Below are 12,198 nucleotides of genomic sequence, written 5' to 3'. Positions count from 1 at the left end.
ATATCAGCATATGCATGTGGATAAGTAATTGTTTATCTGGCTTGCCAATTTGCTAACAGAAAGGATAATTTGTTAAGCATTTGTGAGAACTATATCTGCACTGAAGAACGCAATAAACAGTACAATGCTTTTTTTTTTTTGGATTTTTGCTGCCATTATTGTACATGTAGCAATTCTCCATCACAATATAAAATGATGGAAGCACTACTACTTAGAATTGTGATAGAAAGAAATTAAACAACACAACGTACAGGAAAATAGAGATGAAAAACACAATTTAAAAGAGCTTCAGTGGAGTTAATTGCTTGTTGAAGGTGGAGCATAATCCACTGGTCCGTAAGGCTCAAACAATTCAGCAAACCATCCCTTCTTTCTCTTGGGGTTCCATCCCATATCCTTGCACAATTGATCATTGTACCAAATGTGAAGGGCACCAATGCATGATCTCCGGTAGTACTTGCCGGAGTATCGCTTCATGTATTCATCCCATTTTCTCATGTCTTCCTCCATCTCCTTTATGCTAGGTAGTTTGACCGCCCCATCGAGAAGCTCAGCTAGCCACCGACATCTCATCTCTGAGGTGTACAAGTTTGATATACTTTCTGAGAATCCAATTATTGCTAGTTGAGGAATCTGGGGATGAATGATTTCCCTGATCAAGTGCAAAACAATATTAAAAGTTACCTAGCAATGAACCAACAATTCTAGTTCTCTTCAGCAAAAAGGAATTTGTAGTTCATAAATTCTTTATTCTTGATATGTGTGTGTATCTATATAAATATGTGCTGACCTGTAGAGTGGAAGTTTTTCGGTAGGGGAGCCTGCTAAGTAATCTTGAAATGTTTGGGACAGAAATATGTTTTTGAGCTTCACATCACCCTTGAAGCCCGTAGCCAATATGACCAAATCTGCCTTCAGAGGTGTAGTTTGACCGTCAACCACTATGCCGTCTTCACAGAAACTGAAGTCTTGAGATTTCTTCAAAATGATGCTGCCCTCTTCAACTTTGTCATAGAACTTTTCCGGGACTGTTATGGTCAAACATGAACTGAGTTCTTGCAGGAAACTATGTTTCGGCACCATCCCAAACTTTGCCAAACGATGCTTCTTCTTAATATCAGCTTCAACAAATTTTGAAATTGCCCATCTCTGTTACTTGAATACAAAGCAAATTAGTCCTCTAGGAGAGTATTCGTTTTCCCACTTGAAATGTCAAAAAATGAATAGAATAAACATTACCAGCGGCGAAAGCATTGTTGCCAAGAGACTTAGCAGGAAACCTTCTCCAGGCTTATGAACCAATAGCTCAGCGAAACGGTTCAGGTATAAATACGCTAGAGGAAACCCCCAGGGAAAGTAATCGGGGATGTTCCAGTGCTCCGTCCTGTATAAGACTGTGCATGGATTTTCCAAACCTGTAATCAAATGAAAAAGAGAACAAAAGATTTATTCAATAAGTTGGAGCAAATAGAGATGATTATCTAATTGGCTTCTCTTAACTACCATTCGCTGTTGTGCACTCCATTGCAATGTCCAATGCGGATTTCTGAAGCCCAACAACTGTAACTCTCTTCCCTTTGACAAGGTTGGCAGCGGCTTCGTAATCCATGTCGCTGTAGTCCATGGAGTGTATCACCTTCCCATGAAATGCTTCTGGTCCTTTCTTTGGAGGAAACTCTGGAATGTTTGGTACATCGCTGAATCGCCCCACACACAGAATCACAAAGTCCACTTGATGAACCTGCACATATTTTATTTACATCTTGAAATTAGAAAGATGCAAGAAATGGCCATACTATCCAAGGGCTAAATGTGTCTGGCTAGCCAATATGCCTGCCTTGCATCAACAGATAAGGCATAAGCAAAACATTAGACACATTTTTTCACACTCCAATTGCACATACCTCAGTCGAGTGGTTCTTGGCATCCTCTACGGCAACCGTCCATTTGCCTCGGGAGCCAAAGGGCTGACCATTGCCATTCCAAAAGCTCCATGACTTCCCATCTTCACCAGAAAGGCCTTCAAATTCAATGCCAACAACCTTCCTATTGAATTTGATGTGCTTACGCAAGTCGAAGTGACTGGCATAAGATTGAATATAATCCAAGACCTGATTATGGTCCGGAAAATCTGTAGTGACTGAATCCGGCCAAGGATAATCTGAGAACTGATACAGTTGTTTAGGAGTTTGTAGCATTGTAGTCTCCACAGTTTTGATCCATGCTCCTCCAATGTCACTTCGAGCTTCGAAAACAATAGGATGAAACCCTTTTGACAGAAGATACTTACAGGCAAGAAGACCACTGACACCAGCACCGACAATGGCTATTTGTTTCTTCTCCATTACACCTTTTGCTGTCAGCTAACAACTACCAAGTGCATTTGCTTGATGCTTCTTTCTCTTTATCCACCTACATAGCATACTTTATGGATGTTTGTTAACCATTTACCAGAGTTAAACCATTCTGTCCATTAGATTACCGTAAAAGGAAAAAAAATCAAATATATTATCAGGGTTTGCTATCCTGAGATTTCCTTTTATATCTGTTTTGATGTTCCCTTTTGTCTTCCTGCAGTTAATATTTGTCTGGGCTTGAACCTTATCAAGGACAATGGGTATTATCAAATCATCCTCTTAGATTTAGGGGAAATAAAGGAAAGGAAAAAAAAAAAAGGAATATTTTCATAGAGTGATGATAGAGGCACAAATTTTTGTACGAATTTATGTGGTATTAATTTATTGATTGAATGAAAATATAAAATAATAAAAATAAATTATGTGGATCAACATATATTTAATTCAATTAATTTTATTATGACACATCAGTTTGTACAAGAATTTGTGGATGTATCATTACTCATCTTCATATGTAACTTTCATAAAAAGTAAAATTTGAGTCGAGTGGTAGTAATATGAGTTCAAATTTTCATGGATTTAAAATTTCAACATTATAAATATTTATGAGTGTGGATGGATTATTTCACTTGTACTCTTAACATTTAATAACAAAATGTTGAGGTGTAATATCAGTTACACTTATTTATTATTTCACTTGTAAAAAGGAAAATAATCCTATCCTAATCCTACTGACATGACCCTCAAATAAAAAAAAAAAAAAAAAAACTGCTGTACTTTTTTTTTTTTTTGATGATATGAGACTATTACTCAAATTACAACTCATATTACATGAGAGTATAATTGATATGTACAATCATATATATATACTGAGACCTGTTGACATTAATGCTAATATGGCACCGCTCAGATTTGTAATCCTTTCAAATATTCGAGGGACGTCAAACTCTCAGCCTGGGAGAAAGACTGACTTTACTCAAGCGCTGAAAAAAAAAAAAAAAAAAAAACTGCTGTACTTAATTTCAAATGTAATCGTATAGAAATGCGTAAAAATTTGGATAATGTGTTCATTGAACATGGTGAATTTCTGAAAGGGCGGGACTTATCTAGATAACGTAAAGTTTTGCAACAGAGACTTTAGTGGAGTCCTGAGACTTTACAATCCATAAGTGACCTTTTCGATCCTTCTCAATAATGGCTGCCAGCATGAGTTGGGGACTTGGAATAAGTGTGTATATTCTCTTTCTCTCTCTTTTTTTAAAATTAAGTGAAGTAATAAGTTATTTTATTTTAAAAATATTAAATTATAATGGGATATTTCTAAATAAAATGAGAAATTTAGTGGAACAAGTATTGATCTACACAATGGTGATGAATACTAGAAAAGAAAAAAAAAATCTATCTTGGTGAGGGAGAACTCAATTTGAGATGTATCATAGAAAAATCTACTCCAGTAATACTTGTTGGCATTGAACTGTGGGTGAGGATATTTCCATAAAAGAGAACGATTCTAATTGAACTTTGGGTGAGGATAATTTCAACCCACTATTTTTGTAAATGCATCTCACTTTCAGAGAATAATTATAATAAGTTTTCATTGTTTTTAATGTTGATGCCGAAATCCGGATGAGTTGGTTAAATCTCATATCCCCGCATCAGTATTAAATTTGTTTGGTGGGAAGCCGCTGATTAGTTAGCACCATGAGCAGATTTTCTATGAGCAGATGTTCCATGAGCAGACAACTCATGAGCAGACGATCCATGAGCAAACGATCCATGAGCAGACGATTCATGAGCAGACAACCCATGAGCAGACAATCTATGAGCAGATGATCCATGAGCAGACAACCCATGAGCAGACAATCCATGAGCAGATGATCCATGAGCAAATAACCCGTGAGCCTGTGAGCACAACCAACAGTCAGGAGGCGCCGGAAGTTTTTCCGGCGAGAACTCTCCGATGCTCAAGTCAGCGATTTGGGTCTTACTTGAAAAAACCTATACCACAATTCATGTGGCTTAATTATGATTGCTTTAAACAAAAAAGCTTTTAAGTAAATTTAAAGGAAAATAATTGAGAATAATTAATCTTAAAGAAATCATAAGCGAAAGAGAAATTTCCTAGTGGTAGAGAGAGAAAAAGGTCCAATGGGTTCAATTGCCTAGAGAGAGAGAGAGAGAGAGAGAGAGAGAGAGAGAGGAGAATCCCCCCTCATCTTTTCTTTCCCCTTCCTAGGGTTTTTATAGGAAACTATAGCGATTTTTATCCTCTCCCCTAAAATTCTCAAGAAAACTACTAATTTTCAGCCCACTAAGAACATGGTCCCTAATATTTCGGAGAAAATGTTTTGACTGAATCGTGCTTCCTGGTAACTTCCTGGTCGAGGCGACCAATAACATCCTGGTCGAGGTGATGTGCTCGAGGTCACTACATATTATTGTGCTCGAGGTCACTACATATTATTATGGTCGAGGTGACCCATAACATCCTGGTCGAGGTGATGTGCTCGAGGTCACCACATATTATTCTAGTCGAGGCGACCAATAACATCCTGGTCGAGGCGACCAATAACATCCTGGTCGAGGTGATGTGCTCGAGGTCACCACATATTATTATGGTCGAGGTGACCCATAACATTATGGTCGAGGTGATGTGCTCGAGGTCACCACATATTATTCTGGTCGAGGTGACAAATAACATCTTGGTCGAGGTGATGTGCTCGAGGTCACCAAACAACATCCTGGTCGAGATGATCTACTCAACCATTTGCTCACTTTTACTTTGAGGAGAGCACGATAATGTATGAGCAAACACATTTATCTTGGTCACCCTATTTCATTCCCTAAACATTTAATGTATAGAAGTCAACAAAAAAGTTTTTACAATTAATCAATTATATCTTTCTTATAATTTTTAAACTTAGTTCTCTTTATTTATCGAGATTGCTTTAAAATAAAGTTTTGTTTGATTGTTTTATTCTAATAATATAAAATGAACAAATTACGCTAAAGAATATGAACTCTTGTATTTAGGATTTTAAATATGTAATTTTATTTGATTAAATATACAAACTTCTTCTTTATTTGTATTTTTAAAAATAATGTAAAATTATTATAATTATTTCTTAATAACGGACAATGTTTACAAAGGTTGTGGAGTAAAAATATCACCATCATTAATCTCTAGCATTGTTAGAACTTATGTTTAGGCTCTTTATTTTGTAGATTTTTTTTTTTCCAGCCTCCTCAAATTTGTAGTTTCATTGTATTCCGCAACTGCTTATATGTAAAGAGAACAAAAGTTGCCTGGGTGGAGTTTGAGGTGGCATTGCCTCAGATTTGTAGTTTCTTCTTGGTAAAGTCACCGAAAGAAAAATGACGTTTTATTCCAGTATACCTTCTTGTGGGCTGCTGAGGATGATGAGGCGTTTGAGGTGGCATTGCCTCAGATTTGTAGTTTCTTCTTGGTAAAGTCACCGAAAGAAAAATGACGTTTTATTCCAGTATACCTTCTTGTGGGCTGCTGAGGATGATGAGGCGTGGCATGGGTTTGTCAATCATATTGTTTTTTTTTTTTTTTTTGTCTTAACCACGAGGTATTTTGGCGAGGGTCTCAACTGTGGGAGGTACCTTTAAGTTCGTACCACAACTTAGACTAGAAGTCTCCGCTCGAACTGGGAGGTACAAGTTTTCCCAACAAAAACGACTTTCCTGCGACTCGAACTGGGGAGTAAATCCAGTCAAGTCACTTAAGGGGACTCCATTACTAGTGGAGCCAACACTTTGTTGGTTCAATCATATTGTTATGACACTAGGACTTGTGACAAAAAATTTGGAATACATAAAATGGAAGGGGGAGAACAGAATTGACTCCTAGCTAGCTATGAACCTATGAGCACGAGTGTCACGCACCGCTTGAAAAAATAAGAAAAAAAGGAAAGAGAAGCCACGCGTGCTTAGTAAATTAAATGGCCAACTATCTGTTGCATGCAATATGAGCTGCCTGCTTCACCACTTCTCCGCATGCCGGCTTCACCTCTTGCTTGCCACATGCACGTTCCACTTGCTTGCTTGGGGCGGTGTTAATGTTTACATACAAATTTTGACAGCTGTCTCGTTTTATCAGTTTGAGCACCGAGAGCAAATAAAGGAAATGGAAGAGAAATAAGAAAGTGGAGAACAGAGAAGAGAAAGAAAAAAAAAAAAAAGATGGAGAAGCCGAGGCCCGAGAGTGGGGAAAAGAGAACAAGAAAGGAAAATGAAAAAAAAAAAGAAGGGAAGAAGAATTAGGAGACCGAGAGAGAGAAATAAGTTAAAAAGAGAAATTAAAAGGAAAAATTCAGAAAATAGTATTGGACAGTTAGATTAATATATAATAAATTAGTAGGTAATATATTTATGAAGTCTGAGCAATTATATTACAATTTACATGATATGTATAATTTTTTATATCAGTTTTAATAGTTAATTTTTGAATTTTGTATTTTAGGAGGAACTCGATAATCGAAGAACCCACAAGAGCCCCAATAAACTCAATGTGAAATAGGATCTATGAGTGGATATTATTATTACTATTATGTATTCCGTGAAGCATTTATGTTTGGTAATATGATTTGATATCATGTCATGATTACGTGCATGTATATTATATGTTTGATTGAGTTATTAGATGTGATTGATAGTCACCATACATGTCAAATCCAATGTATATAAATATTAATAAAATATATAGACATAGCTTCAAAAAAAAAGTGCATAAAATTATTTAATGTCGGGAATATACAAAATAATCTTAAAAATCTGAAGAATAAACCATTGTTCTAAACAATTTTAGAAAAATATATTATTCCATCTTAATGTAACACAACGTTTTTTTTTACAATATTCAAATAATTATTACTATATAAAGGCAAGTTTGTTAAGGCGGAATCTAAAAAAATTATAACCTATTAGAATGGAAAATTTATTCTTACTTATAACTTACATATATTGAAATTAAAATTTTTTTATAACTGCATGAAAACTATTCCTATAGATAAGTTGCTGTAGCAAATTTCAATCTACCAATAGACACTTTTAAACTACTTTAGTACTTGCATTAATGTGCGACTAGCTAACATCTATGTAGTGGCTGTATCTCTATTATAGCAATCAATGCATAATCATAGATGTGTCGGATATTATTATTATTATAATAATAATAATAATAATATCATCATTATTGTTATTCTTACTATTAAAATGAGGAAGTCATCAACAAACAAAAAAATATGGTCTCCTATGTATTCAAATGTATATATATACATATATTTTGTATTTTAATAGTATCCTCACTTTGTTAAGTGGGCCTCACTATAGAAATGCTACACGCACGCGCACACATACGTACACACATACACACTTCTGGCAAGCCAGTTTTTAATAATTTGTTAAATTGACATAAAATATTTCAATCTTATCCAATCATATTTGATATTTATTGTGGTTGTGTAGCATAGTTGAATGAAAGATTTAAAGTGCTTTTTTTTTGGCAATTCAAAAGTTGTTTTTTTTTTTTTTTGTTGGATAAGTGTTTTTATATTGTTAGAAATTAGAATCTTGAGTGAGCTTGTTTCTTGAAACTTTTCTTTTTCCCATTGTTGTGAGGAGAAATGTGACAAGTCAAATAATGCGAGCATGAGAACATATGAGTATGAGACCATGAAAGCATGCAATGTAACACGCTAGCTCCTCGAGGCCATTGGGAATCGAGATGTTACAAAACATTCCATGCAATCATGCTCAAACCTCAAAAGTAATAAATAACAAAAAGCATAATTTGACCCTGACATTCGACCCATGACAAAACTTCAGAAAATTTTCACTTATGACTACATGGAATTTCACTCATTCAAAAAGCCTAGCACAACAACATATCGAAGTCTCCAACGAAAACATCCATCTATAAACTCAATCAACAAAATGTTAAAGACGAGGGGTGAGTTATCAACTCGGTAAGTAAACTAATGCATAACAGTATCTTATATCTATCTATTATATCATAACTATTTATTGAAGGACTTGGAACTTTAAACAATGAGCATTTAAGGTTTTTCGGACCTTAAAATATTTTAGCAATTTGGAATAATCTATCAAGTACAAATTAATACGATATCATATTGAACACCTACATTAATCATTTAAACAAATAAACATATAGACAAACAATTACATAATAATCATTATAAAGAACCATAAAATTAGAAAACAATAACTATTTTACTATATATTGCATAAATTCGATAAAACTTAAGTCATAACATAATCCCTTATCAATATACAATCATTTAATAGTAAAATCTTTCATTCATTCAATTGCTAGCCAAAAATCATTTGATCATATAAAAATTTGTTCGATAAATCATTTTGTTTAAAATAATTACTCATGTCACATAGTATCACCTGTACTTTCGGTAGCCTCACTAGTCAATATATCACTTGTAATCCTGGTAACCTGGCAAAAAAATTATCATATGTAATCCCAATGATCTGGCCAATTATTCAATCAGGGTATTATAGCCTGCAATATATGTTAGTAAGTGCACACAATACAGCTAACTGTTCAGTCATATCTGCATCGATAGTTACAGACAATGAACCAAAACCTTAAATACAATTTTCAATCTTTCAATATCAATTAGTTAATATAGATTAATAAAATGCTCTTACAAGATATTTAATTGGTAAAATTTTATAAATATTTTTAAGGAAAACAATTTATGGAAGAAAATATTTTAAAGTCATTTTTAAAAAAATTTAAGAAAACATTTTCATTAAACTTTTTACCGATATGTAATTCCAATCCGTATGAACAACATTATTCTTTTCATACATATTTACATATATGTATATAATAAATATTATACATGAATTCACTTATCTCAATCTGTAAAAAGCAATAAACACTTCAATCATAACATGAGCTCACCCGCCTCCTATAATCATCGAAATAATATTTATATCATTATCATTATCAATTCCTAACTTATCAGTGTTTCTCAATATCTCAACTTTCTTAGATATGAAAATACCAAACTAACTAAATGATTAAAATTTCAATCACCCTATACATTCTGAAATTAATCCAATAATATGTCACTACAAGAAATCTAAGACCTTGCAAAGATTCTGTTCAAACATGTAGGATTTCACACGAACACCTCATAATTGAAAGTGTCATAAATTTATTAAAAAATCACTTTATTTCAAGATGAACAAAACTGTCTTTTCAATATTTAATACTACATGGCAACAATTTGAAATTTTATTACTATTTACATTATTACATATAGCTCTAAAAATTATGCCATTTTAATTTATGTCAGGAAACATAATAGACATTCAGAGATCGAAATATGAGACTTATCTCACAAAAAAAAATGCTTAAAATAAATTTTCATTTCATGTATAAAAAATTTATTCAAAAATTTTCAAACTTGTGGTCACCTTTGATAAAAATTTCATGAACATTTATAATTCCAAACATAATAAAGACTGATTCATAATGTGATACTTCAATTCTAAAAAACAATTTTCAAGATTGCATAAGGCCAATTTCAAAATCTACAACATTTATTATACGAGCCCAAAAATCATAAAATTAAATGTGCACATATTAGACATGCAAAGGAACCTTTGATAAAAATTTCACTTGATTTTAAGTATAAAAAAACATGCTTAAACATATCGTACTTTAGACCTATCAATTCTAGAAAAACTATTCATAAATCGCAGTAGCCATACTAACTGAATTTCCATAATTAATTTACCTCATATTAAATTCTAAAATTAAACGTATAATAAATAAATGCATAATAATAGTTTCATAAATTTCAAATGGCCCATTACTAACAAAAAATTATCCAAATTGGAACTACTTAAGAAAAGTATAATTTTCCAGGAAAAGTGTACCAAACTCAAAAATTCATGATAAATTCAATATTTAGAATTTTGAAACACATGATAATTCAATAGAAAGCTTGAGATGTATATTATTCATGATAAAAATAATTGAGGACACACGATTCTTTGTCTAAAATCAGTACTGATCATAAAAAAAACTCATCAATTTACAGCCTCTCTCTTCTTTAAGCCATTCTTAATCAACAAAAACCATCATCCATAACAGTAAAAATTAGTAAAACTTGTAAAACATGAGCGAAGAGAGTAAAAATATTTACCAACATCAAATTTATGTCCAAGATACTCGAAGATGAAACTCTTACATACCAAAAAGGACATCATCGATTGCCTCCTCCTTTTTTAAAACCTTTTCTTTCTTTTTCTTTTTTTACTTCTTCTCTCGGTCTTTTTCCCCCCCTTTCTCAAGCCCTTTTGCTCTTATCCCTCTTCAAGCATTTGTTTTGTTTTCCTTTCATTGCCTTGACTACTAAGAACCCAAAAGAATGGTGATTTTGGAACTTGTGAATACATATGTATCAAATATTATTGACCTAACTTTCCTTTTGTTTGTTTGTTTTTTTTTTTGCTAACTTAAGAGTGATAATCATGGCTTGGCACAATAAAACCAAATCAAATTCTAATTACAATAAGAAAAATATCCATGAAAACCCAATTAAATTTGGGGCGTTACATGTAAACTCAGTAGAAATCTTAATAAGTCAATTAAGTACAGCTTCGTACATAAGAGTAGGAAAGAATGAGAACATGAAAGAATGAAAGCAAAGCTAATAAGTCAATTAAGTACAACGGCGTGAGAGCATAACTATTAGCTATATCGTGATAGCACTTAATAAGTCAAATAAACACGATGAGAACATGAATCAAATAAGCACGATTGTACGAGAGCGCAATTATATGAGAGTATAATTAAATAAGCCCAGTTGTTGCATCTAACATTTAGGATCCAATAATTAGAAGTGCTCTCTAAACCCAATAGAAGAGTCTATGTGTATGTTTGGTTGGGCTTCTTTACTAGCCATTACTAGCCAAACGAGCTTTTTCAAACCCTAAAAATATTGAAAAAAGAGTTGGACTATTGACACACCTCTAACATTCTTTTTAAATCATTTTTCTCTACATACTCTTCTTAATTCCTAAAATAACCCTCATTTGTTATACTTTCTTAATAAACCCCTGCATCGATACTTAAAAAAAAAAAAATTGTTAGGTGCTCTCTCTCACCATTCTCCTATTCCAAACCACTTTTAATCTCTTCTTGATTATAGCATTCATGAATTTATGATTTTTATATCTATTTGTCTTTGTTTTTCCTAGTAGGTAATATCTTTGGTATATACATAAAGACATGTGTGCGAATCTTTAAAACAAAAAATTGGCTTAAGTAAACAAATTTCACAAAATTATATCTCCTACAAAAACTTTGTTTATATTTAGATTAAATTCTTATTCTATGACAATTCATTGTTTTTCAAAATTTATAGATTTAATGAGTTTATAATGGAGAAAAAAATAAGAAAACATAGGTGGGTTTAATTAGATAAGTTTTTTTTTTATATAATTTAAATATAAAGGGTAAATTTGTAAATAAAGAACAAGAGGAGTTTCATAAGAAATATAGAGGGGTGCCAATAGCGTCACTCATTGAAAAAATATTGAATTATTTGGTTGCATTTTTAGTAGAGTTTTTGGGATTTAAAAAGACCATTTTGCTTCTACTTAGAGAAGCTCAAAATTTGGACTTCTACAAATAGATCTTTTTGAGCTTTTGTAAAACATATAGAATTCCAAAAATACCCTAACAATATTTCTTTAATTCCAAAAAGTCATAGTGTATATACAAAATCCTACACAACAAATATTTCTCCACTTGCCGCCATTT

The 12,198-nt window shown here is 32.7% G+C and overlaps 1 protein-coding gene across 5 annotated transcripts; it reads right to left on the bottom strand.

The window, feature by feature from the left end:
* Positions 1 to 113: 113 nt before the first annotated feature.
* Positions 114 to 10,874, bottom strand: LOC102620297 (probable flavin-containing monooxygenase 1). 5 transcript variants are annotated; one of them, XM_006486555.4, is made up of 7 exons: positions 10,577 to 10,874; positions 8,799 to 8,850; positions 1,905 to 2,424; positions 1,504 to 1,741; positions 1,240 to 1,415; positions 791 to 1,149; positions 114 to 652 (listed from the first exon to the last, which is right to left on the bottom strand). In XM_006486555.4, the coding sequence occupies exons 3-7, from the start codon at positions 2,343 to 2,345 to the stop codon at positions 298 to 300; spliced, it is 1,569 nt and encodes a 522-aa protein (XP_006486618.2). In that variant the 5' UTR covers positions 2,346 to 2,424; positions 8,799 to 8,850; positions 10,577 to 10,874; the 3' UTR covers positions 114 to 297. The 5 variants fall into 5 exon arrangements, with proteins under 5 accessions (XP_006486618.2, XP_006486617.2, XP_006486622.2 ...); XM_006486554.4 differs by having other exon boundaries at positions 1,905 to 2,412; XM_006486559.4 differs by having other exon boundaries at positions 10,626 to 10,874.
* Positions 10,875 to 12,198: the final 1,324 nt, after the last annotated feature.

Source organism: Citrus sinensis, chromosome 8 (genome assembly GCF_022201045.2).
Source record: "Citrus sinensis cultivar Valencia sweet orange chromosome 8, DVS_A1.0, whole genome shotgun sequence".
In the NCBI taxonomy this organism is placed as follows: domain Eukaryota; kingdom Viridiplantae; phylum Streptophyta; class Magnoliopsida; order Sapindales; family Rutaceae; genus Citrus; species Citrus sinensis.
This window is presented reverse-complemented; position numbering and strand designations above follow the sequence as displayed.

Excerpts from the sequence above, each read along its gene's own strand:
- LOC102620297 (XM_006486555.4), bottom strand. The coding sequence starts at position 2,345 with ATGGAGAAGAAACAAATAGCCATTGTCGGTGCTGGTGTCAGTGGTCTT. Across the intron at positions 1,416-1,503 it reads GGAGTGCACAACAGCGAATG|GTTTGGAAAATCCATGCACA; the intron begins GTAGTTAAGAGA and ends ATTTGATTACAG. Across the intron at positions 653-790 it reads GAAAAACTTCCACTCTACAG|GGAAATCATTCATCCCCAGA; the intron begins GTCAGCACATAT and ends GCACTTGATCAG.